This window comes from Staurois parvus, unplaced genomic scaffold (assembly GCF_062004578.1).
Source record: "Staurois parvus isolate SC_StPar_1 unplaced genomic scaffold, SC_StPar_1.0 ptg000097l, whole genome shotgun sequence".
In the NCBI taxonomy this organism is placed as follows: Eukaryota; Metazoa; Chordata; class Amphibia; order Anura; family Ranidae; genus Staurois; species Staurois parvus.
The window spans coordinates 6,599,724-6,626,795 of NW_028317893.1; the positions used below are offsets into that span (position 1 = coordinate 6,599,724).

General features: G+C 41.5%; 1 protein-coding gene across 2 annotated transcripts in view; it reads left to right on the forward strand.

Moving 5' to 3' along the window:
• The window catches only part of CEP192 (centrosomal protein 192), a 317,843-nt gene extending 292,172 nt beyond the window's left edge, over nucleotides 1-25,671 (forward strand). The window contains exons 45-48 of one of the 2 annotated variants that reach the window (XM_089671050.1): nucleotides 14,213-14,328; nucleotides 14,719-14,842; nucleotides 19,360-19,418; nucleotides 24,248-25,671. In XM_089671050.1, coding sequence (XP_089527176.1) covers nucleotides 14,213-14,328; nucleotides 14,719-14,842; nucleotides 19,360-19,418; nucleotides 24,248-24,383 — 435 coding nt within the window. In that variant the 3' untranslated portion in view covers nucleotides 24,384-25,671. The remainder of the gene's footprint in view (nucleotides 1-14,212; nucleotides 14,329-14,718; nucleotides 14,843-19,359; nucleotides 19,419-24,247) is intronic. The other variant, XM_089671051.1, reaches the window with a different exon arrangement.
• The last annotated feature ends 1,401 nt before the right edge of the window (nucleotides 25,672-27,072 follow it).

A 27,072-nucleotide genomic window follows, 5' to 3' on the forward strand; every position in this document is an offset into this window, starting at 1 on the left:
AGCGGTTAGTAAATCATTTGTGAGTTTTAGGAGAGCAGTTTTTGTGGACTGTTGTGGGCGAAATCCAGACTGAAGGGGATCGAGAAGGTTTTTCTCAAGAAGGTGGCAGCTCAGCTGGTTGTAGACTAGATGTTCAAGGAGTTTGGAGGCAAAAGGGAGTAAGGAGGTGGGTCTTAGGTTGCTAAGATTGGTGGGGTCCAGTGAGGCTTTTTTAGGTATGGGGGTGACTAGCGTATGTTTTAGAAATTTGGGGAAGATTCCAGTAGAAAAGGAGATATTGAAGATATTAGTTAAAGTATGAAGGATAGAGCCAGAGGCTGACCGTAGTATTTGCGAGGGAACAGGGTCCAGGGGCCAACCTCCTCTATAGTAGCTGGGTTAAACAAGGGAAGTATAGATTGTGCAGGTGGACAAGGAATGTAGGGTGAGGGAGATATCTGTACAGTGGAGATCTTGTCACGAATTGTATCAATCTTATTTTTTAAGTGATTAGCAATCTCCTGGGGCAGTGAGTGGGTTGGAGGTAAAGGACGAAGTAGAGAGTTAAAGATAGAAAAGAGTTGATGAGGATTGCGTGAGAGGGTGTTAATAAGAGTGATAAAATAGGTCTGTTTGGCAGTATGGAGACAAGAATTGTATTTTCGAGGGGCAGATTTATATTGATTGAAGTCTTGCTGGGTCTTAGTTTTATGCCATAAACGCTCAAGAGCACGGCTATGTTTTTTGAGGCATCTGGTATTGTCTGTTTGCCAGGGCTGTAGCGTTTGGGGCCTAATACTGTGTGCAGTGAGGGGGGGGGCCAGTGTGTCCACGGTGGATGACTGTGAACTGTTGTATACAGAAGTGGCCAGGTTGGGGCAGGACAGGGGTGAGATTTTGTCATAGAGGCAATCTGTTGCCGAACAAACAAGAGAAGGGTTAAGATAGCGAGGGTTTCTGCAGGTAACTGTTCGGTAGTTGATCACTCCTTTATTAGCTTCACTCTCTCCTTGGCTTCCAGAGTGTGGAAAAGGAAAGTTGGTGAGGTTGCAAGGAGTGCATAGGTAGCAGAATACAAGGTCGAGGAAGTTACCATTAGAGTCAGTAGAAGCATGTGTCCATTGTTTTAGGTTAAAAGAAGTGATTAGGCTCGGACGTTTTGAGATAGCAGGAGTGTTAAGATTAACAGGAATGTTGAAGTCACCAAGAATGATAGTGGGAATTTTACAACAGAGAAAGTAAGACAGCCAGGCAGAGAAGTCATCAAGGAAGCTTGATACCTTTCCAGGAGGCCGATAGATCAAAGCAATTCTTAAATAAATTGGAGAATAGACAAATTGAGCTTCAAATGAGGAGAGGGACAGAGATGAAGGACCTGAAAAGTGCTTTGAGGGGATAGGAGGATTCCAACTCTACCTCCTTTCCATCCACTAGGCCTGGGAGAGTGAGTCCAGAGGAGACCACCATTCGGAGAGGCCAGCAGGAGAGGGAAAGTCATATTCGTGAAACCAGGTTTCCGTAATTGCAAGCAAGTTAAAGGAGTTTGTGATAATAAGGTCACGGACAGAAGTAAGTTTGTTACAGACAGAGCAGGCATTCCAAAGGGCACAGGAAAAGGGGAGGCTGGTTCTAGGAAGAAGAGGAATAGTAACTAGATTGTGTAGATTGCGGCTGCTGTTAGAGGATAGGGGGTGCCAGGTGTGGTGATCAAAGAAAAAAAGATGGCGGCCCAGGATTTAGGAAAATGTCTCCAGATGTTAGGAGAAGCAAAGGGGTGAGGGAGGTAATATGGGAGTATGATTTCTATGGAGGGACAGGTTCCAGTGTCCTGGAGGTTTTATTAGTATGTGGGTTCAGAATTAGCCGGAGTTGATGAGTACAATAGTAAGGTGAAGACCAGTGTGAGGGTGATATATTATATAAGCTGTGGGTTGGAGAGGAGGGGTGAAGGACAGTTTGAAGAGAGAGGATACAATTGTGAGAAGGAAGAGTAAGGGAGTGCATGTTAGAATGGTGAGATGAAGAAGCAGTATGGGTAAGAGCTGAAATAGCTTGATGGGGAAACAGGTCACCTGTAGTCTGTTTAGTATTTCAAGTTGTCTGCTTCTCGCTTTGTGCATGCGCTGAAGTGCAGAGCTTAAGTGCAATGCTCAATACTTAATCCAAGATGTATACTTTAGCCAAGATGATAGTTGCCAATGCTATCCCTGGCTGTGCCTCCCCTAAGGAAGTACTACATTTTGCTGAGTTGGGTGGGGGTATTGCCAATTAATCAATTAAGAATGCATAGCAGAGACACATGGCTAGCAGGGCAAACTTCTCACACCAAAGGAGGACTACAAGAGACAACAAGAGAGCAGGAGGGCAGAGTTGTAAAGATTAGGATCAGCTAATAAAATTTGGGTTAGACACTAAGAGAAGGAAAAAAAAACACCACAGTAATATGGATCAAAGATAAAGATTTTTGAAGCAGTAAGAATGACCAATAAGAACATTGATAAGTTATGAATCAGTATCCGTTAGAGGTGGATTTTAAAAGCAGTATAGATTACCATATAGCAATGCATGGTGATTTAGCATTCATACATGGCATGAGCAATAGTACAGATGGATATTGCTCACAGACATTTACCTGTGACGGAATAGAGAAGAGGTATTTAGATGATGCAGAGCTGAAGTGCAATGCTCAATACTTAATTCAAGATTAATACTTTAGCCAAGATGATAGTTGCCAGTGCTACCCCTGGGTGTGCTGCCCTGTTTAATACATAGAGCTGAAGAAGGTGTTTAATAAATTTGCCTTCTCTTTGTCTCCAGTCACCAACTCTAAATTATCGTGTAATAGGCCTACATGTTCAGACTTGACCTTTATGGCTTTTCATATATCTGAAGAAATGTGTGGGTTTTGCCCTACTATTTTGCAGCCTGTCATTCGTTTGGAATTTTTGTAGCCTTATTTACTTTAAGTATTCTGTTATATTCTTTATAACTTTTAAATGATAGTGTTCCTTTTTTTTTTTTTTTTTCCTTTTAGTACTTTAAACTCAGTTTTCTTATTTTTTTTATGGCTTTTATAACTTTGGACATGAGACACACAGGTTTTATTTTTAGCCTTTTAAACCTGCTCATGGTAAATAATTTCTCTTACGTTCATTGATGGACAAGGCTCTTCCTGACCATAGGGCTCCTAGAGCTGCGGCAGCCATTTTGGCGCACATCCTCAGTGGACAACTGAATAATGCATTTGTGCTTACTGGTCACATGCACAGGCAGCATTCATAGACGCAGACATCCACAGGTGGCATTCATAGTTTTTTGAGTTGGTACAGCGCTTGTGACCCAACAAAAATAGTCCACAAAATAACCATTAAGAAACTATGCTTAGAAAATTATAAAGTGCCAACATATAAGTGCAATAACGCATAAACCTAAAGCGCCATCTCTTGTCCTTAAATACATTTATGATTGTTCCTCTGTAAACAAATTGATATTCCAACAGACTTATTACAAAATATGAGGTGTAATTATATACAGAGGGTAAAAGAAGTATTGAACACATCACCATTTTTCCCGGTAAATATATTTCTAAAGGTGCTATTGACATGACCTTTTCATTACATGTCAGTAACAACCTATGCAATTCATACATACAAAGAAACCAAAACAAATAAGTTCACATATTTTAAGTTGTGTAATAAAATGGAATCGCACAGTGAAAAAGTATACACCTGAAGAAAGGGAGATGCAAAAAGGCATGGAAAGCCAAGACATCAGCTGAAATCTATCAGTAATTCGAAAAGCAATCGTGCCCCTTGTCAGTGCAAATTAATATCAGCTGGTTCATTTTCAACTGATGGCTTATTACCAAGGTGTCACACAAACATCTCATTATGGGTAAAAGCAAAGAGCTTTCTCAACACTTTTGCAACCTTATTGTTGCAAAACATACTGATGGCATTGGTTACAGAAGATTTCTAAGCTTCTGAATGTTCCAGTGCGCACTGTTGGGGCCATAATCCAGAAGTGGAAAGAATGTCATTTCACCGTAAACTGGCCATGACCAGGTGCTCCTTGCAAGATTTCTGACGGAGTGAAAATAATTTTCAGAAGTGTTGTCCAAGAGCCATGGACCACTTGTGGAGAGCTTCAGAAAGACCTGGAATTAGGTACAATTGTTTCAAAGAAAACAATAAGTAGTGCACTCAACCTCCAAGACCACGCAAGACTCCATTTCTGAAGAAGAAGCATGTTAAAGCTTGTTTAAAGTTTGCTGCACAACATTTAGACAAGATTATAACAAAATTAGTAATTTTGATCCAGTTCTATCCAGGTGTATAGCCAGGTGTCAGCAGCAACCCATTCCTAGAACATTTAGACAAGCCTGTGAAATACTGGGAAAATATAGTCTGATCAGATGAGACCAAAATGTTACTCTTTGGATGCCATAATACCATGTTTGAAGGTCAAATGGCACTACACACCATCCCAGCAGTTAAGTTTGGAGGTGGTAACATCATGGCGTGGGGCTGTTTTTTCAGCATAAGGTACTGGCAAACTTCTTATCACCGAAGGAAGGATGAATGGAAAAATGCACCAAGACATTCTTGCTAAAAATCTGCTGTCATCTCCCAAGATGGTGAAGATGAAACGAGGGTGGACATTTCAGCAAGACATGAATCCAAACACAAAGCCAAGGAAACTCTCAGTTGGTTTCAAAGAGAGAAAATAGAGCTGCTGGAATGGCCCAGCCAATCACCTGACTTGAATCCCATAGAAAATCTATGGAAAGAACTAAAGGTCAGTTCATAGAAGAAGCCCACAGAACCTTCAGGTGTGATTTTGGCCCATTTTTCCACACAGTCTTCAAATCTTGAACAATGCATGCGACTAGTTCCTCCATACAGGAGGTGTCTTGAAGCTGTCATTACGAACGAAGGATTTTGTATGAAGTGTTAAATACATTTCAGTTAGCGTGTTCAACACTTTTTCCCTGCTATATTCCATTTATTACACATAACTTAACCACTTGTCCTTCAGCGGATTTACCCCCTTCCTGACCAGGTAATTTTTTGTGATATGTCGTTGCAAGTCTTGCAACGCTGCACTCTAATGACATTTATGTCCTTTTTTTCCCACAAATAGAGCTTTCTTTCGGTGGTATTTGATCGCCTGTGCATTTTTTAATTTTTTGCACTATAAAAAAGACAATTTTGAAAAACAATATATTTGACTTTTTGCTATTGAACATGTCCAGTAAATAATTTTGAAAAAAATCAAATTTCGTGATCAATTTAGGCCAAAATGTATTCTACTACATGTCTTTGCGAAGGAAAAAAATAAATTCCAATATGTGTAAATTTATTTGGTTTACGTGAAAGTTATAGCGTCTACAAATGGCGGTATAGATACGGGAATTTTATATATATATATATATATATATATATATATATTACACACACTAGTAATGGCGGCGATCAGCGACTTATAGCGGGATTGTGGCAGGCATTCAGACACTGCGGGGGAACTAACTGTCACTGACATCTCCGGTGATATCAATACAATGATCAGTGCTAAGAAAAAGTACTGACACTGTACTAATTACACTGAGCAGGAAGGGGTTAACATCTGGGGCAATCAAAGGGTTAACTGTGTTCTGTGTGCGCGCTTTTCTGTATAAGCACACTGCTTTTTTGTATTGTTCTGCTATGCAGTGCAATACAAAGCAATGTGCAGGAGCTGACTGGGAGAGATCTGTATTACATACAGGTCTCTCCCTTATCAGTGATACACGGCGATCGCCTGGTGCCGACGGGGAATCACCAGGACTCGGTGATTGACAGGTAAGGCTGCCAATGGCACAGGTAATGCAAAATCACGTATATATACGTGATTTTGGTCACCTCTGCCGCCCTGTAGCAGTATTTCTGCTATAGGGCAGTGGGAAAGAGGTTCATTTCTGAACGTATTTGTTTTTGTTTCTTTGCATGGGTTGTTATGGACATGTGGTGAAATTTCATGTCAATGGCACCTTCAGAAATATATTTACAGAGAAAAGTGGTGACGTGTCAAATACTTATTTTACCAGTTGTAAGTGCTATCTTACATAAATTTAAAGTGCCAGGCTTAAACATCATACTTAAGTACTGTATATGAATTCCTTTTTGCTAACAAGTCCCGTTAGAAGAGTCGCTGTGTATTATGTAATATACAAATACGTTGGTGCAAAAATAAAGTGGTGCTTAGACTTCGCATCCTTCAGTGTATAACATGTCCAACACATTCTGTGCTCCCATCCTTTCACCACACTTACCAGAACATGGTGACCCTTTGTCATAAGTATGTCACAAGCACTTTGAGATACACTCCACTGATCAGTGTCCCCGCTCTGTTAGTCTTTCCCGCAGTTCCTCTTCATTGTGCATACCTGGAGTCCGGAGGCAGCCTCTAATAAAGTAATTCAGTTTTATTTTCACAAAAACAATTTCAACTGTGCTTACAATGTTCAAATGCTTGTACTATATACAAGCCACATTCCGTGTTACTTCCAGTGATTACCTGCGTTTTACCGATCAGAAATGCAAAAGCGGAAGTGGTGAAACAAATCCAGCCCAACCTGTTTCATCACTGACATTATCAGGAACTGCACCATGTTGGTACACTCCACAATTTATATACCCTGAAATTGCATTAATCTTTTTAACCTGTTCCTTGCCGCATTCATAGATCTCCCTTGGCAGCCCTGGTCATGATTCCTACCTGGGATACCTCCCTGTCTGCTGTAGGAGGCCTACGGGGGAAACATAGCCCTCCACCCAGATGCTATAAGTTTTGGTGGTGCCTTGCCTGGGTGGCTGGGCATGGAATCTCATCTGTAAACTTTCCCTCCTGATCCCACTACTGAGGCAGCGGGTTTCTGAGTCCTCTGTCCTAGACATGCTGTCAAGTGGAAGCAATGGTTAGGCGCATGGCAAGCTCTGCCATCGCCTGCGTCGTCGTGTTTTTCTGAGCCCTGAAGTTGGGCTCCTTCACTGCATGCTCTGTGTTTTCTGTGGGCCTGTATGATGCATCCCCTGATTCCTTGGACAGCAAGGTCGAATCCTCTGTCACTATAATCGCACAGGAGAAAGCTCTGGTGACCGCACTGATTACTTCCGTGTGAGAGACGCTTAGTATTGAGGACTCCACTGTGGTAGATAACGAAGTGCCTGTCACCTTTTGGTATGTATAAGCTGGCTAGGTCCATTAGAGTTTTCCCTTCCCTCGCATACTGTGATAAATTTATTTACAAGGATTGGGAATGTCCAAAGCATCCTTTCATGGTTCCTAAGCACTGCGGTACGTTACTGCGGTACCCCTTGAGGAGGCTCTTCTGCAGAAGTTGACCTTGCCTCCTGTTGTGAATCTCCGTTCTCTATTTACCATTGCAGGGTCGGCATTGCGCCATCTTCACTGGTTTTTGGACCTGTGGATCTCCCTATTCCAGACAAGTGGGTCCCTGAACTGATTTGCGTCCAGCTGCAAAATAGAATTTCATTCTTATCCACCGCAGAAATTCTTTCTCTACAATCTTTGTCTTCCACCATCACATCTTCGGTTGTTGTACGGAGCAGTTCTGGATTTGCTATGCCAGGGAGTTATAAATCCCGTGCGTGACGATCGCGGCGTCAGACCCCAGCTCTTAACAAACTCGTGACCGAAGGACTAGCCAATCTAAAACCACGCTGTCACGTGCGTAACAATGCCACGCCCAGCTGTACCCTGCACACAGATCCTCCAGCTAATGGACCACAATCTGTGTGTCTGCAGCCTGAGAGCGATTGTTACTGGGTCAGGTTAGTTACGCAATTAACCCTTCACACTGCCACCACCTCTTTTTTGTACAGAGAAAGAGGAAACTCGGCAATATCAGCAATAACACTATGATTGAATAATCGTTTCGATACACAATGTCACCACAGACAGATGTATGCAAACATTTAAAACGCACAGTAGCGCTCTTCAAAGACAGGGGTTCTTAGTTTGCATTAAAGAGCTTTAGAAACAGTTCAACACTTTCAGAAAGTAGGATTTATTACTAAAATGTCAAGAGCGCAATAAAAATATTTACAGAAAAAGATGTAGCGCATATATATATATATATATATATATATATATATATATATATATATATACACACACACACACACACACACACACACACACACACACACAGAGCAATAACACAGCAAAGAGATAACAGAAATTTAGGGAGGTAAAGTACTTGCCAAACGTTCTGGTTTAAGCAGATCAAGTTTCAGAGCAGAAGAGCTCCTTATCTCCCAAAGTTGGTTCCTGATGTTAAAAGGGAGATTTCTTCAACTTAGCTTGGCTCCAAACATAACAGCCTTTTTCTAGGAACTCAGCAGGGTGTCTCCTTAAAGCAGAGAACCAATCGCCTCATTTTGGGAGGGGTGTTGTAGGCGGGGAGCTCAGGCTATGACCAGATCCTTCCCAAATTATACTATGGTCAATGACGTTTTCTAGGTACATGTAACATTCTATCCATGGGTAGATTAATACGCAGAATCATCTGCTGAATGTCTAGATATGAAATATGACATACCTGCTGGGATGGTTAAGGAGATATCATTTTCTGCTCTCCTGCAGATGTCAGGTGGTGTAATAGATCAGACGACTTGTATTAAAGTGACCGGTCTGAATATATGCCTGGTTTTTAGGTACGTCTTTCATAATCCAAGATATGAAATCATAGGGGAAAATAGATTTTTGAATGTGAGGTCTGGTTTACGGTTTTCTGGAATGTCTTTGAAGCTTAGTGAGGGACTTGGTTTATGGCTTTACGATATCCCAGATTGAGAAGCTAACGGACATCTAGGCACCAGCTAGGTTGGGACTTTATAGCCCTGGAGCTCTCCCGTTGAGCCTTGATGCCCTTTTGAACTCAGCATCCAGGGACCACGTGTCCCTCAACAGAGAAGGAGGGGGGATGAGGGAAGAGGGATAGAGAGATACAAGATGGAGGGTTTGGACCAAAATGGATGACCGCGTCCATCTCTGTGTGCACGATTGCTACACTGCGTTTTAATGGTTCTGGGGGATTTATTCAAACCTGTTCACTGTTCCAAAAAAGGACAAGGTTTGATAACTTTTGCATCTAAAGGCCTTAAATTGCTTTGTGCGGGTTCACAAGTTCAAGATGGAATCCATCCATTCAATGGTGGCTTATCTTCATCAAGGGGACTTTCTGGCAACCATAGACATCAAGGATGCATACCTGCATGCAAGCCTGGACTGTGACAAAAAATAGGCTGACTGAGCAGTCCAAAGCCCGGGGACCCTTTCCTCGAAGCCCGGTGGCGGAACACCAGGGCTCGGTTGCAAGAGCAACCTTTGCAAACCTGTGAGTTCCGCCGCCAGTGTCAGTAGATTTTTATTAAATTTTTTACAATTTTATTTTTACTTTTTTTGTAGGAAGGAGAGAGAGAGGAAAGGAGGGAAAGGAAAGGAAGGAAGGAGCATACAGGAGCCCAAGGCGTGCAACCTAAAGGAGATGGGTAGGAGAGGTGGCAGGGCGGAACATAGAAGACTGTGCATGTCTCAGTTCCTCTATGTGCCGCCTCTCCTGTCCAGGTGGCCCCGGCCCACCAGGCAAATGCCCGGTGTGCCCTATGGCCAGTCCAGGCCTGCTTGCACGTTCTCATCTATGAGGGATATCAGCGATTCCTACGCCTAGCAGTGGGGAGACACCCCTCAAGTTGTGGTACTTCCTTCGGGGTGGCCTCTGCTCCCTGGGTAATCTACAAGGTGCTAGCGTTGCTGAGATAATGGAGGATTGCCATGACAGGTTATCTAGATGACCTGCTCCTGCGGGTGGACTTTCAGGCTTCACTAACGGATAACATGGAGATTACCTTATACTCCCTGTAAGATTGTGGTTGGGTCCTGAACGTCAAGAACTCTGCCCTGACCCTGACATGGAAACTGGGGTACCTGGGCCGGGTTATCGACTGAAAGTATGCCAAGGTGTTTGTTCCTGCAGACAACCTCTGGAATCTTTGTACTGTGGACCAACTTTTCTTGTCCTGCAGGCAATCCTCCCTGCTGTCTTGCATGCAGGCTCTGGGTCTGAGGGTGTCCACCTTCAGGGCAGTTACATATGCGAAGTTCAATACAGGAGTTTTGCAGGGAAATCCTATCCAAGTGAGACAGGTCTATGGCCTCCTTGGACATTCATCAAGGACCTCCCTCCTATGGTGGCTCGGGTCTTCTGCCCTACAAGCCAGGAAATCCTTTCTCCCCCTGTGCTGGATGGTAGTCCATAGAGGAGGTGGAGCTCTGCTCCCAAGGTATCTAGCCATGGTTATTTACCACTTGACCTTCATACAGGCTGGTCAGTAGCTCTGAGGAAAGGGACTCGTCCCTGAAACTCGTCAGCCATTTGACCGTACTGACAGTTGGAACACCTTGCCGTTGTGGCCATCGTCATTATGCAAATGCTTTTTAGATACATGCTTCGTCTGTGAGTATGTTTTTATACCTTTCAATAAACCTTGGATAATGCACTAATGGTGTGTGCACCACCTGTTTATTTATCTAGTGGCTTATCTCCCTGTCTGAGGAGGTCTGCACCCCTGAAGCATTTCCTTTGGTTGTCGCTGTCCTGGTTCCCTTGGCTTCCCTTTTGGCTGTGCATTTCCTGAGGCACTGGAGAGTACATACGATATCTGGATGGTAGTCCGCCTGTCCAGCTGGGGAGTCTGAGATCTACATAGGTCCGTTGGGTGCCAGAGGAGGCTGGCCTGCCCATCATTGTCCTTGAGGTGCGAGTGATCAGGTTGTCTTTAGAGCACTGGACGAACGTTCTCCAAGGGCTCAAAGTTGGGATTCAACTGGACAACACCCCTGCGGTGGCCTCCGTCAACCCTCGGCAGCACGAGAAGTGCTTCAGCGGCATTGGAGGTATCCTGCATTCTCTGTTCAGTGGAGCAGCACATTCTGACTCAGAAAAATTTGCAGGCAAATTATCTTGTCCGTCAGATGCTAGATCAGGCAGAGTTGTCCCTGCTGCCGGACGTTTCATTAGATCTTTCAGCGCCGAGGGAACCGCGACTAGGACCTTCTGGCATCCAGTCTAAACAGGAAGGTGCCACAATATGTGGAAAGTGTGAGGGATCCCCTGACAGATGCAACGGATGCGCTGGTGGCACTGTAGAATCTGTTTTCTCATTTATGCGCTTCCTCCTCTCAAGCTGCGCAGGCCGAAGAGATTCCGGTCATTCTGTCTGCTCCAGACTGGCCTTGTCATCCATGGTAAGCCGACATAGTGCTGCTGGTCACAGGTGCTCCCTGATGATTGCCCCTTTGGGAGGATCTCCTGTCTCAGGGGTCCCATAATGACAAAGTGAAATGTGATATTTCAGTTTCTTTTCATACATTTGCAAACATTTTTAAAATTCTGTTTTTAGACCCTTTGCAGCAACACTTGAAATTTAGCTCAGATGCCTCCCATTTCTCTTGGTTATCGCTGAGATGTTTCTATACATTGGAGTCGACCTGTGGTAAAAAAATAAATTGATTGGACATCATTTGGAAAGGCACACACCTCTCTATAAAAGGCCTCACAGCTGGCAATGTATAATATATCAGAGCAAAAGCCATGAGGTCAAAGGAACTGCCCGCAGAGCTCAGAGACAGGATTATTGTAAGGAAGAGGTCTGGGGAAGGCTACAAAACAATTCTGCTGCACTGAAGGTTCCCAAGTGCACAGTGGCCTCCATAGCTCTCAAATGGAAGATGTTTGGCACAACCAGGACTTTTCCAAGTGCTGGTCCTCCTGCCAAACTGAGCAATCTATGGAGAAGGACCTTGGTAAGAGAGGTGACCAAGAACTCGGGGGCCACTCTGACTGAGCACCAGAGATCCTGTGTGGAAATTGGACAAAGTTCCAGAAGAACGACCATCACTGCAGCCCTTCACTGATCTGGGATTTATAGCAGAATGGCTAGCCAGAAGCCTCTCCTCAGTGCAAAACAGATGAAAGCCCACTTGGAGTTTGCAAAAAAAGCACTTAACGGATTCTGTGGTCTAATGAAACCAAGATTGGATAAGGCTGTTCCCTTGTGATATACAGGATATCCTCATGTTGTGTTGGTATCCAATCTTTATTGTTAATATAGCAATAATTTATCTCTATCTCTCTTTGATATTTGTGCCCTACTTTTTGCTTCTTTTGTGCCTCTTTTCTCCTCTTTATTTTTCATCCAAATTTTCCGCACTATAACCTTGTGCTGTTAGAAACTTTTGTAGAAAACCTTAATAAACAGCTTTGTGAAAGAAACCAAGATTTAATTATTTGGCCTAAATTCTAAACGTTAAGTTTGGAGAAAACCCGACACCACTCATCACCTGCCCAGTACCATACCAACAGTGAAGCTTGGTGGTGGCAGCATCATGCGGTGGGGGTGTTTTTCAGAATGGAGCAAAGTGTGGAGATATCCTCAATGACACCTGTTCCACAGCGCTCTGGACTTCAGACTAGGCCCCGAAGGTTCATGTTCCAACATGACCACGATCCTAAGCACACATGCAAAACAGAGGAGTGGCTTAGGGACAACTATTTGAATGTCCTAGAGTGGCCCATCCAGAGCCCTGACTTGAACCCTATTGAACATCTCTGGAGAGACCTGAAAATGGCTGTCCACCAACTGCCATATCCAGCCTGACTGAGCTTTAGTGGATTTGCAAAGAAGAATGGCAGGAAATCCCCCAATGCATGTGTGCAAAGCTGGTTGCATCATACACAAAAAGACTCAAGGGACTCAAGGCTGTAATTGCTGCCAAACATGCTTCAACAAAGTACTGAGTAAAGAGTCTGAATATTTAAAGCGGAGCTCCAGTCACAATATAAAAAAAATAAGGAAGCCACTACAAAACTATAGCTGCTGACGTTTGAAAACAATCATCTGTCCCTCGATCCTTACCACATCCGGTTTCACCGGCCATCCTCTCTCCCTGACGCAGGCATCTTCAGTGTGGGTACCCGGTTGTGAAGTTGCAAGCTGTCACAGCCAGGTGCCCACTACGCATGAGCGAGTAGCGCTGCACTTTTTCTTCATCCTTAACAGGGAGCTGGGATGAAGCCTTAAAGCAGAACTTCCCCTTTTGGGTGCAGCTCCACTTTAAGTACATGTGTTATTTCAGTTTTTTCTTTTTAATAAATTCACAGACCTTTCTAAAATTTCTGTTTTAAGCAACTGTAGTATCAGGCTGAATTACTGAAAAAAGTGAAGGTAGTCTGAATACTTTATGAATGCACTGCAAATTCCACAATCCCCTTTATCACTTCAGGATCTCAATCTGGTGGTCTCTGTACTTCAGAGAACCCATTTTGAACCAATTATAGAGTTTCTTTGGAAGACCTCACTTGTAAGGTTGCCTTCCTGGTGGTCATTACATCTGTTAGGCATGTTTCTGGGTTGGAAGCTCTTTGTGTAGAGAGCTCTTTTCTTGTTTTACAAGGTCAAAGTGGTTTTGAGATCAGAACCTTCCTTCCTTCCTGCTGTAGTCTTCTTTCCACCAGAATGAGGAAATTGTCATGCGTTTGAGCAGGACAAAGGGAAGGTGACATAAAAAAATACCTTTCATTGCTTTGATTTTGTCAGGGTCTACCTGACAGCCACTTTCTCTTTTTTTTTCCTGAAGACTTCCATCTTTGTCCTGGCTGTGGTCTTGCTGCTTGCTTATTTTCACCTGGTGAATCAGACAGCTTTTCAAGGGCTGACACCCTTAGGGTAGAGCTCTTTCCCTAACAGTGCCCATTCCACCAGGGCTCTTGCAGTCTTGCACTTTTCAGCACTGCTTCCTAGACTTGCAAGGTCGCCACCCAGTCCTTTGTACATTTGTTTTCAAAGTTCTACCTCTAGTTCTAGACTCTAAGGAACACCATAACAGTTTTTATATTGTGTCTAATTATCTGCAGGTAAACTGCGTATAACCCAGGGTTTCTGGGTAAAAGTCCTGTGCTGTACTCTAAGATGCATTTTCTCACAAATCAAAATTTCTGATTTATTTATTTTAAGTTTGGGAGTTTCCTTGGCATTGAAACAAGAATAGGTTTGTTTTATTCCCCTGTAGTTTAGAAAAACGTAAGATAAATAAGTTCAGTTTTATGCAACTGACTTTTATCTTGTTGTATTTGAAATAAAGTTTGACTGACCATTTTCTTCTTTCCAAGGGTACCAGAATTGAAAATGTGTTGGTGAGAGTTTCTACTGATGCTTTAGTCAATACAGAAGCTCCAGTCTATCCGAGAAGAAGATCTGGTTCTGAAGCGTCTTCATTGAGATCTGTGTATGTAGTAATCGCTTTATTTGTAAATTAGATACTCATTCCTTGTAATTGCTATTTACAGACTGTTTTAATTTTACATTTTCAATTAAGTTCAATAAGGCACAGTCGCATCTCTACTATGGTACCTTGACTTTGAGGTTTTTCTGCTACAAATAGTTTAATACTGCTTCCTTTAATGCAGTGACACACTGGGATTCCCTCACTTTGGAAGGATTTCCTCTCACTTCCTGTTTTGGCTATGGGACAGAAAGTGAAGGTAAATCTGCCCAATGGGACACAGAGGGGAAAACATACGACAGTGGTTATAACTCTTCCTTTTTCTATCCAAAAATGAAAAAAAAAAAAAGTTTGGCGATAGTTCTACTTTAACTCTTCTATTATGATTCCTAGGCAAGATGCACCTGCAAAGGGAGTTTTTTCTTCAGACCAATTATACACTTTTCCTCCTACACCAGTTGGTGAATCCAGTACAATAAAAGTAAACCTACGAAACAACTCTTTTACAACATACATGGTAAGAGTGTTTGTTTGTTTTTTGTTTTTTTTTTATGCTTTTCAAATGTTATTTTGAAGAAAAAACAGGAACAGAACTGTAGATGCCTGACTCACTCCTGAGTATTTAGATTTAAAGAGAACAGATAAATGTAACAAGAATGATGTGCTTAATTAACATTCCGTTATTGTGTACTCTTAAGCCACAGCTCTACTGGCAATTTTAAAGTGATTGTAAAGCCTTTTTTTTTTGTTACATTAAAATAAAAAAAAGTTGGTCTTACCTGCCCTCTGAGAGCGGTTCCTTCTTCTAGAGTTCCTTGCCAGCGCTTTCCACTCCTGAGTGCTGTCTCGGAAAGCCATGTGCTATGGGGGCACCCATGTGCGCAGCTATGTTCATCAATAGACACACAAAGTGCAGCTTAGTCACACAACCCCCCCCCCGCTCCCTCCTTACTGGATTTGACGGACAGTAGCAGGAGCCTATGTCTCCTGCTTTTAGAAGAGTAAGGAAGAGTGGTGCTGCAGATGGAGAAGTGCAGGATCAGTAGAGGAGTCAAGTAAATGTTTAAGGACAGGGAAGGGAAGGTGGACAGGCAGCGGAACATTTTTTTACCTTAATGCATAGAATGCATTAGGGTAAAAGATGCTTAGAATTTACATCCATTTTAAAGTGTATTTCTTGCATTAAAGTACAAAAATGCCCCAGTAACTGTAATGCCCCTCCCCCAACCTCCATATATCTTTAACCTATGTTGTTTTCCTATGTTGATCCAGCACTGTGCCTGTTTGCAGCAGACTGGTCTGTGTTCCTTTTCTCACAGGACACAGAGGCTGTTGGCTCCTGCTGCTGTCAATCAAATTTGTGAGAAAGGGGCAGGGCTGAGTCACACTGTGTGTCTCTGTGAACACACACAGTCCAGGTCGAGAGCAAACCTGCAGGTGTGCCTCCATAGCAAGCGACTTGCTATGGGGGGGCACACACAGAAGAGAAGAAGCAAAGAGTGCTGGCGCAGGACCCCAGAGGAGAAGGTTCTGGGCTGCTCTGTGCAATACCATCAGAGCAGGTAAGTATAACATGTGTCTCATTTTAGAAAAAAGTGTTTAGGAAATACATAGGTTTGTTCCCAGTGTTTACCTCAACCCCTTCATTATGAAGGGGTAAAACAGATCCTAACCCCTGAACACAGTTTTGCAACTTGGACCTGTTAGCAAAACTACATATCATTGCAACAGTGTATCCAGGTAGATTATACCTTCTTCTTTTTTTTTTTTTTTCAGGAAAAATTGGGCTTTCATTTGGCGATAAATGATGGTGGATATCTGCTGATTTTTATTTTTTTTATTGTTATCAAGTGAAAACTGGCTTGAAATAGTAAAAAAAAAAAAAATCTAATTTTTAAAAAATTTAGCTGTATATTTCTTGCTTTTACCATAATTTACCACCAAAGAAATACCCAAAATAAATTCTGCTGCTGATGATCACAGCAACACCACATATGTGTATTTGTTAAAATAAACTGAAATATTTGCAGCGCATAAAATAAGGTGCATTAAAAGCTTTTGTACATAAGAATTCGTGAAGCAATTAACATAAATATAGCTAAATATTATACAAAAAATGTAATAAGGTATAAATATGGAAAATAGATACATAAAGAACACAATTAAAAAAGCACCATCATAAAGGGTCTGTGTGAATAAATATAACAGTCTATATAATGTCCAAAAGGAAAAACATCCGTTTAAAAGTCTTCACTGATAGTGCTTCACAATGCAGCAAACTAAGCGTGAAATATCCACGCTGCAGATCCAACCACTATGCACTCACCAGAAGATTAATTATCTTTAGCTTAGCAAAACACTCTAGCCTCAAGGGATCTCCACAGAATGCTCTTCCCTGAAGACGTGCATGTAACACATTGGGTGGGGCCTTACATGCTAACGTCACACCGCCATTTCCGGGTCTCTGATCGGTTTCCATCTTAGTAAGTTCAGCCGCATATGTATGTTGATTCCACGTGTTCTGATTTTAATGATTGACCCTTGTAGTAATACTACACTATATACTGCATTTTGGACTCCGCGTGATGAGCATCTTTCAAACAGGGCTCATTGCTAGCTGCATGTTCATTCTGAAGAGCGGTCTGTGGAGATCCCTTGAGGCTGGAGTGTTTTGCTAGGCTAAAGATTATTATGAAGGATCTGCACTGTGGATATTTCACGCTTAGTTTGCTACATAGTGAAGCACGATCAATGGAGAACTCTAAACGGATGTTTTTCCTTTTGGACATAATATGGACTATTATGGGCACTTTATGATCACTTCAGTGGTGCTTTTTTAATCGTGGTCTTTATGTATCTATTTTCCATATTTACACTTTTTTAGATCTCTCGTGCACATTTTGTATAATATTTAGATATATTTATGCTAATTGCTTCATGAATTTTTATGTACACAAACTATTCATATACCTTTTATAATATGCACTGTAGTTTTTAGGGTTTTTTTTTTGTTTGTTTAATAGGTTTGTCACCATTTTGTGCAAGCTGCTTCAATCTGTTTGAACTGTAGTAGGTTCCAGAAACAATAGTGCGCTTTTTGGGATTTTTGTTTTTTAAGCCTACCTAAAACAGACTGATACTAATTTAACCATTTCAATACCGGGCAATTTTACACCTTCCTGCCCAGGCCATTTTTCACGTTTCAGCGCTCTCACACTTTGAATGACAATTGCGCGGTCGCACAACATTTTACCCAAACTAAAATTTTATAATTTTCTTCGCACAACTAGAGCTTTCTTTTGGTGGTATGTAATCACCGCTGGGGTTTTTATTTTTTGCTAAATTAACAAAAAAAGACAAAAGTTTGAAAAAAAAACAAGTTTTTCTTTGTTTCTGTTATAAAAGTTTACAAATAAATAATTGTTCTTCATAAATTTAGGCCGAGATGTATTCTGCTACATGTCTTTGGTGAAAATAACCCAAATTAGGATGTATTATTTAGTTTGTAGGAAAGTTATAGAGTTCACAAACTATGGTATAGATCTGAAAATTGATCAATCCTGAAGTACTGACAGCCAATCTAATTTCTTGAGGTCCAAGAATGTCAGAACAGTACAGATATCCCCCAAATGACCCCTTTTTGCAGAGTAGACAGTCCGACGTACTTCATAAGAGGAATGGCGAGTTTTTTGAAGTTGTATTTTTTTGCCATAATTGTTCGGAAAATGAAAAAATTAAAAAAATTATTTTCACTATTTTTTTTTTACATACTGTCACCAGTGCAGTACAGCATCATCATATAACTGGCATGGCAATGAACAGGGACACTGACTGGTGACCGTATGGAAAAAAATATATATATATATTTTTTTTATTTTTTTATTATTAATTTTTTTATTAAATTTTTTTTCATATTTTACTATGACTAAAGTAGTAGAATGTTACCATAGTGACATTGTACTACTTTGGGGAAGTGATCAGTATTTTTTTTTTTTTTTTTTTTTTTACACAATTTGCTTATAGCAAAGAATTACTTTGCTATAAGCAAGCATTTACCTAAATGAAATCGATTCATTCAGGTTTTTTTTTTTTTTTTGTGCTTAGCTGTGATTTGGCCACAGCTAATCACATGACATGTGCATGTGACCATTCACAGCTAGGCACTAGTATACAATGGATGGCATGAATGAAGCCATCCATTGTATACAACTGTCATGTGAGTTGCTGTGATTGGTCACAGCAGATCACATGGTACCGGCAACGGGGGCCGGTACTCAGATCTGTCATCGGCTGTGTCCGAGGTACACGGCCGGTGACAGATCGCGCCGCTGCGCGGCTCTGCAACCGCGCGAACTTCGCATGTGCGGGAGCACGCCAAATGGCGTGCACTCGGAAAGCTGATGCATTTTTGCCGCCGCCAAACTGCTATAGGCCGGGCGGCTAATGGTTAAAAAATACTATGTGCGTGTGTTTTTGGTTTTTTTTTAACCCAGACCTTCACATTGACCTTTGACCCTGACACTGACCTAGATCTAACCCCGATCTAGCTATTTTTTCTTTATTTTTTAAATTCACATTTGTTTTTGTTTAGATTTTTCTCCTCATTCTACAATGCATCTTCTCCATTCAAGAGGAGACCAAAAAAAAAAAAACAGGAGAGCTGCATAGTGACTGATCACTGTGATAGCCAAACAGGTGATCATTACTACTGACCTGGGGCTCTAGGCTCTCAGCACAAACACATGGACACATGTATGCAGCCCAATGGAAGAAGATCCACTTCTGTGAGGCTGCATATATGTATACATGCATCAGGAAGGGGTTAATGTATTGCAATAAAAACCTGTATGTGGTCAAGAGCTTCCAAAACTGTGAGGGTGTGTAGGAAATGTATTAATATTTTCCTGACTTGTTTAACACTTATCTGACATGGGTGTGCAGTGATTTTCTCAGCATTAAATCTATGCATGTTTTCTTAATACTAAGACCATAATATGCATGTGGGTGTTTACTGCATCTTGTATTGATTTGCAGCTGAAATTTGTTAGTCCTAAAGAGCCATTTCACATGAAGCATTCCAAATATTCATTGAGGTAAGCTCACAGTACCCGTTTTGATATTAATATGAATGTCTTCCTTATAAATTGGTTATTTTCCATTAGCTTATACATTTTAGGGTGTGCATTTGTTGTGTTGTGTACCCACTTTGGTTTTCTTGTGTTATCATAGTGCTTTTACCAACTGCTTGAAGTAAACCTGTTCTCTAGATGATACTTTGTTTGCAGTGTTAAAATCTTTGTTAACCTTTGTTAAAGTTCTGTAGTGTATTATGCTTCGACACTCATACAACATATGACTTTGTCTATTAAATAACTTTTTTTAAAATAAAAGTAGCAAAGTAAGTGGTCATTGCAGTGGTGCCAACATATTTACATGTCTAAAACAATGTTTGTAGGAGCTCAATTGAAATACAAAACCACGTTTTGAATTATTTTGCCTGAAGGGGAGTGCATTAATGTGCATGTTTTAGTTACTTGAGCAGTTGGTGTCAGCGATGCTCATGCAAGAGGCGCTGGGAGTCAACTTATAAGGGCATGTTGATCAACAAAATAATGTTTCCCAAATACTGAATGTACCTCTCTAAACAACCCTGTCATAAATTGCACTGCTCCATTGTGAATGATCATGTAGATTTGCTTATAACGTAGGTGGACACACTGTTCTAGAAGAAGCATCTTACTTTTTTTAAACATGCCAGTTTTAGAACTCTGTATACAGTAGTTTGCATATGTATTCACCCACCCTTAGACACTCAAGACAGTCACTGTCAATTTGATTAACCACTTGCCCTCTTGAGGATTTACCCCCCTTCATGACCAGGCCATTTTTTGCTTTACAGGGCTGTGTTACTTTAACTGACAATTGCGTGGTCATGCAACACTGCACCCAAATGAAATTTACTTATTTTTTCCCCCACGAATTGAGCTTTCTTTTGGTGGTATTTGATCACCTGTGCATTTTTTTTTTTTTGCACTATAAGCTAAAAAAGACAGACTATTTTGAGAGAGAGAAAAAAAACACAATATTTTGGACTTTTTGCTATTCGCCATTTGTCAACCGCAGATAGCCGAATGATGGCTACACTGCGGCCGGCCAGTTCTGGGAGGACGTCATATGATGTCCTTCCAGAACGCCCCCGGGTGTGCACACCTAGCGATCTCCGTGATGGCTGTGTCCTACGGACACAGGTGATCACGTGATGTGGTAAAAGGCCAATCACAGCGGCCTTTTACGACATGAACAGCCATGTCCAATGACACAGCAGATCACCGGTAAATGCAGTTTATAGGCCGGTTATCGGCTGCACTTTCCTCATGCTGTCACTGTTTGACAATTGCCGGTTATCAGCTGTACTTTCCTCAGAGGATGGATTGGTACCGATCATCAGGGCACTGATGAGCAGTGCCACCCACCTGTGCCCAGCAGTGCTGCCAGTCAATGCCACCCATCAGTGTCGCCTATCAGTGCCCATCATTGTTGCATATCAGTGCCCATTAGTGCTGCCTATCAGTGCAGCCTCATCAATGTACATCAGTGAAGGAGAATAATTACCTGTTTGCAACATTTTATAATAGAAACAAAGAAAAACTTTTTTTTTTTTTTTAATTTGTGCTTTTTTTTTGTTTATAGCGCAAAAAATAAAACACCAAGTGGAAGTACATACCACCAAAAGAAAGCTCTATTTGTGTATTTGTGTGAAAAAAATTATAAAAATCTCATATCGGTGCAGTGTTGCATGACCACGCAATTGTCATTCAAAGTGCGACAACCCTGAAATCTGAAAATTGGCCTGGGAAGAAAGGGGGTATAAGTGCCCGGTAGGCAAGTGGTTAAACATGTCCAGTAAAAAAAATTTTAAAAAAATCAAATTTCGTCAAAAATTTAGGCCAATATGTATTCTGCGACATATCTTTGCTAGAAAAAAATCCCAAAACGTGTAAATTAATTGGTTTACGTGAAAGTTATAGCGTTTACAAATGGCGGTACTAGTAATGGCAACGATCAGCGACTTTTAGCAGGACTACAGCAGACATTCTGATACGGGGGGGGGGGGGGGGGCGAACTTGGCGTCACTGACATTTCCAGTGACACCAATTTTGATCAGTGCTAAAAAAAAAAAAAAAAAAGCAGTTAATATGAGGTCATAGGCCCTCTTTAGAATTCCATTTCACTTCTGTGCCACAAATATAGGGGGCTTAGCTGTTCTTGACAAGTACATGAATCAGTTGCAAATTAATTTGCGTGAGACAGCTGGGCCTGAGGCAAGATACTTTGTGCTCAGTGCAGCTCACCAATGGTGAGCTTCATAAATTTATCAATCTCCCATCCTAGGCACTGCTCCCATCACACAGACATACTGTGGTTAAAAAGTTTCGTTGTAGGGTTGACAGAGCTTGATGGAGAACTCTGAGACTAGTTTCCCTTAGGATTCGCCTCCCTTGTGATTGATAGCAGAGGACAGTGGCCAGATTCCATAGCCACTATTGGATAGCAGCAATCCATCTACTGTCAATCCATAAGGTAGGCAAAGCTGATGGGACTAGTTTCTCAGAGTTCCTCATTAGGCTCTGCCAGTGTCAATGTGCCCCTACTTGTACATTATATGGAAGGATGCTGTTGACTATGCAGCAGACTGCCCCATACCATTGACTCATCCCCAGGTCCCATTCAGCTGCCAGCAAGGAGATTATGGTTATTGTCCAAATATGGCAATTTCCATATTTTGATAGTGACATCACCAGCACCCCATCTCCTTTGTTTATATTCAGCTGCTACCTGTTGGAATCTCCAACAGCTAACCGCTTAATAGGGCGAAAAGTCACTGGTTGGTAAGACGCTGGCTTTTTAGCCACATTAATGACTGCTTCCCAGCACGTACATGCCAAACTGGTGTCTCTCTGTACACAAACTCAGAGCTGGACCTAATTAGACATGTTTATTTATTTCAGGTACTTATATAGCACCGTCAATTTACGCAGCGCTTTACAATATATATTATACATTCACATCAGTCCCTAACCCTCAAGGGGTGTATAATCTAAAGTCCCTAACTCACATTCATACATACACATACTAGGGACAATTTAGACAGGATCCAATTAACCTACCAGCATGTCTTTGGAGTGTGTGAGGAAACCGGAGTACCTGGAGGAAACCCACGTGGGCACAGGGAGAACATGCAAACTCCAGGCAGGTGGTGCCGTGGTTGGGATTCGAACTAACAACCCTAGTACTGCCAGGGCGGAAGTGCTAACCATTTAGCCACTGTGCTGCCCACATGTTCTTAAAGTGGTGGAAATAAGAACTAGGTGAATCTGGTACCTGTGTTAGATCTCCTAGCAAAACTTTTGCAAAGCTTTTCTGAATTGAAAACAAACCATTTTAAAGGCACCACACAATCAGATATGTAACTGCTTTACTGAACGTCACCCAGTACTTGCAATGGAACATTGAGCATTATAGTGACCAATTTTTCAAATCTAATACTGAAAGTGTGCTTGTAATCCTATCTCATTCCCATGCAGGCAAAGCAAGACAGGTTAGCTTTAATGCCTTCCTCCCCATTAGCAAATATTTTTCCCAAATAGTCTTCCACCTCAGCCCATGAGATATAGGCACCTCCTCCAACAGGAACAGGAAAAGCATCACCAAAAGTACTTTTAAAGTGGTTGTAAAGGCTCAAGGTTTTTCACCTTACTGCATTCTATGCATGAAGGTAAAAAACTTTGCAGCATCTGCCCCTAATACTCACCTAAGCCCCCTCTCAATCCAGTGATGTGCACTGGAGTCTTGGCTATCCCGGGACTCCCTCTCCTCATTGGCTGAGACAGCAGTGGGATCCATTGGCTGCAGCTGCTGTCACACAGCCGGTGAGCCAATGAGGAGAGAGGGGGTGGGGCCGGGCTGCGACTCCTTGTGTAAATAGATACACGGAGCAGGGAGTGGGGCCGAGCCATGGCTCCTTGTGTAAATGGACACATGGAGCAGCATGTGCCCCCATAGCAAGTTTCATGCTATGGGGGCACCCGACAGGAGAGCATGTGGGGGACCCAAGAGAAGGATCCGGGGCTGCTCTGTGCAATACCACTGCATACAGCAGGTAAGTATAGACATGTTACTTTTATAATAAAAAAAAAAGTAAGCCTTTAGTATAGAGTATCGCTTTAAAATGAAGTCCTCCTGTTGCACTGGTACATTTATTGTGTTTATTCCATCCAGAGGAGATGTATCACCTAGAACCTGGGTGAGGGAGGCCTTCAGGGTTTTTTTTTTTTTCTTTTTCTACGACCCACACGTTTACCTGCCTAGCTGCCCTGAGAGCATCTAGTAGAGTTCTCTGCTAGATTGCCCTTCAGGAACCCTCCTTAGTGCTGTCAATGGGGACACACAGCGTGGCTTGGGATAAAGTCCACAAGTGCCCCCATAGCAAGCAGCTTGTGATGGGGCACTACCAGGGGGAGGAGCCAGGAGCGCCAGCAGGGGACCCCAGAGAAGGAGAACTGGTACTATAGAAGCAAGTATAGATCTTGCAATCAGATTGATGATATGAAGGAAAGATGAGCATGTACTGCTGAGGGAAATGGGGCATAAGAGCAAACCTGCTGCTTTGATGTGCACAGGCAAAGCAAAAGTTTACTTTAAGCAAACAATGCAGTAATATCTTAGAAGATATTGCACTTAGTGGGAAATTAAAGCATATTTACAAGTACATTTTCAAATGTGAAATGTTTACTGCAATGTAGTTTTACCTGCTTATTATGTCTATTCAATTTTTGATGATTTTTTTTGTCTTATTCTTGTGCATTCACCTCAATATGATACCTAGTGTTTTTTTGTTTGTTTTTTTTTTTTACTTTTATAGACCTCACCACTATATCAACATACCAGTGAAATACAAACCATCCACCACGGGCAGGTTCGAAGGTTGCCTTGTTGTTCAGACAGGCGCCGAAGATATTTGTATTCAACTTGTTGGTGAAGCACTGGCTAAGAGATGATGTTTCCTGAACAATCTAATGTTGCTGTTATTACATTTTTCAATTCTTCATGTGAATGTCTGTGTTCTACTAAATTGGGGATCAGTAAGGCAATTGTAATGCAATGTGCTGTAGCCTGTTCCAGCCAATGAAGTCATTTTTAGCTAACCTGACTACAGTAAATTGAAGCTGTTTATGGCACTTTGCACATTAACATTTTGCACAGCTTTGTTGATTAAGCCCAAATGGATTTTCTTGTTGTAAACTAGAGTGAGGCACTTTTGATAGTACTATACATACCATATAGGAAAGATGCCTATGCTCATTTTGTACTTGTTTCTTGGTTATACATAGTTTCTATGCTATTCTATAGAGAATGTAAATGTGATTGAAAATAAGTTTGTGTTGTATGTCCATGTACGGTGGAATGTTTTAGGTTTTTTTTAAGGCATAGTTTGGCACCACTGCCTTACACAAAAATTGTTAGTGGAAGTAAAAGTCCTATTTGGTGTTGAATAGAGGGATTAGGATGCATACTGTTATCATAGACTTGCACATGGTGACATGATGTAAAACCCACTACACTAAGATGGATTTCCTACACTGGCCTAGACTTCTTTCCATTCACTCTCATTCTGTCAGAGGGTTCTCCCCCCCCTTTTATTATTCCTACATCTCCCTACCCACTGGTTAGGAGTGAGATTTCTTTTACACTCAGAGATACAGTAGCAGAAACATTAATGGTCTCTTTACACCTCTCTATTTAAAAGCATAACATGCTACAAGCAGCACACTATGCTTTTGAATAGTGCTTGTTCAGCTTTTTGAGATGCATTGACTTTAAAAAAAAAAAGTATTTTTTTAAATTCAACAATGAATGTCTCCCATTAAATCAAATTTGTGTACGGGTCCTGATGCTTTGTAATGCACGTTTACACATTTTGAGACACACTTGTGAACAGGTCCTAGAGGTAGCAGATGGTTGAACTGTGTATTTTATATATATCTCCAAGTTTGAGAGATATGAAAGACAAAACTTTTGACATCAATTTGATATAAATATATTTATTCATCCAGTAGTTTTTTTTCCAGTGGTGAAAATGTTCTATTTGATACCCAGATCTGTAAATTGAAATGTCACTACTTCTCTCTTTGTATGCATGTATTTAATGTGTGTGTAACTTTTGTCCTCCAAAGACTCCATCAATGTGCCTTAGACTTGGGTTCTCAATTTTAGGCTTTCCTTTTTAATTACATTTGGTGAACTAAGGTAAATTAAATGAGCAATAAAGTTATTTATAATTTTTGATATTTTTTTTATATTCTTTGGCTTCTAATATTTCCAACCTTGAGGGACTTTGACAACATTAAATCTTAACCTATTTTGTCAAATGATAAATATCAGATGCTGCCACGATTTTGTTATACTCTTATAAGCTATACATTTATTCAGGTAGTTTATTTTGACATTCCTCTGTACTCGAGCAGAACTTACTGTATCCTATTCCTATCAATAGGGCGTTTCTTGCATTGGACACCAGTTACCAATCATGCTATTTTTGGGTTCACCTTTGTACAGGGATCTATCTGTACAGGGGTCTATTTCAGGTAACATACCAGCTCCTGTAAAAACTGAAGGTTTCAGTAGCTGTAGTGTAATATTCTCGAGTTAGCAAGTGCATGACAGAAAACATTTCCTGTGTTTGTGTTCATTATTCCTAATTTAATATATTTTTGTATATTTATTTATTTAGCGCTACACTTTTTGTATTATATGAATAGTCTGTTGCCCTCTCACAGTTCTTATACATCTTGACCCCATATCTGGCACGCTTGCTGGGGTGAAATTGTTAATTTTTCTGGCCACCTTGCATTCAAACAAAGGACTCATCAACACAGGTTTTTTTGCTGGGGAGTATAGACATCTGCAAATTTTTGGTTAAGGTGATTTATGAGGGGCCGAATTTTGTGGAGCTGGTCAAATACAGGGTCAGCCCGAGGATGACAGTCTATTGTCATTGAAATGCATAAAAACATTTATTATACTCTCATATTTATGCCTTGACATGGCAGAAGAGAACACGGGCATATGATGAATCGGGTATGTGGACCAATACAACCGCAATTCATTTTTTTAGTAATGCCCATGTTGAGGGTTAGGCCCCAACAAAAATTTAAATTAGGAAACCGTAATGGGTTTCCATGTGAATGGTCTGGCAAGGTTTGAATTTGGGTTGGTGGAGATAAATTGTTGTGCATATAAATTGCTTTGATCTACAATCAATGCATACAGATCTTCTGTGAAAAACAGCTCCAAAAAATCAAGGGGAGTAGATAAATTTGCTGTTTCCACCCGAATTCCAGGTTGGGGAGTGAATGGGGGAAGTAAGGGTGCTGCAGAATTTGTGGGCTGCCAATTGGGATTTGCAAGCACATCCCAAAGGACACTAGGGGCTCTACGGGCCTGTGTGTGAATTCTTGGTGGGTAAGGGACAATACTTGTGCTCTCCACCTCAACAGCTTGTACTGCACTTATGGGACTTGCCACGTCACCAAGTGATACTGCAGTGCTGGTATGTGAAAGACCAGGATGTACTAGGCCGTTGGTTCTCGTCAGTTCACCAAAAGGTAGAGCGGCACTAGTACTGGCACTCTACTGCATAGGAGAGTCATCAAAATTTACTGGCACGTGCTAGCAGAGATCAGGCCT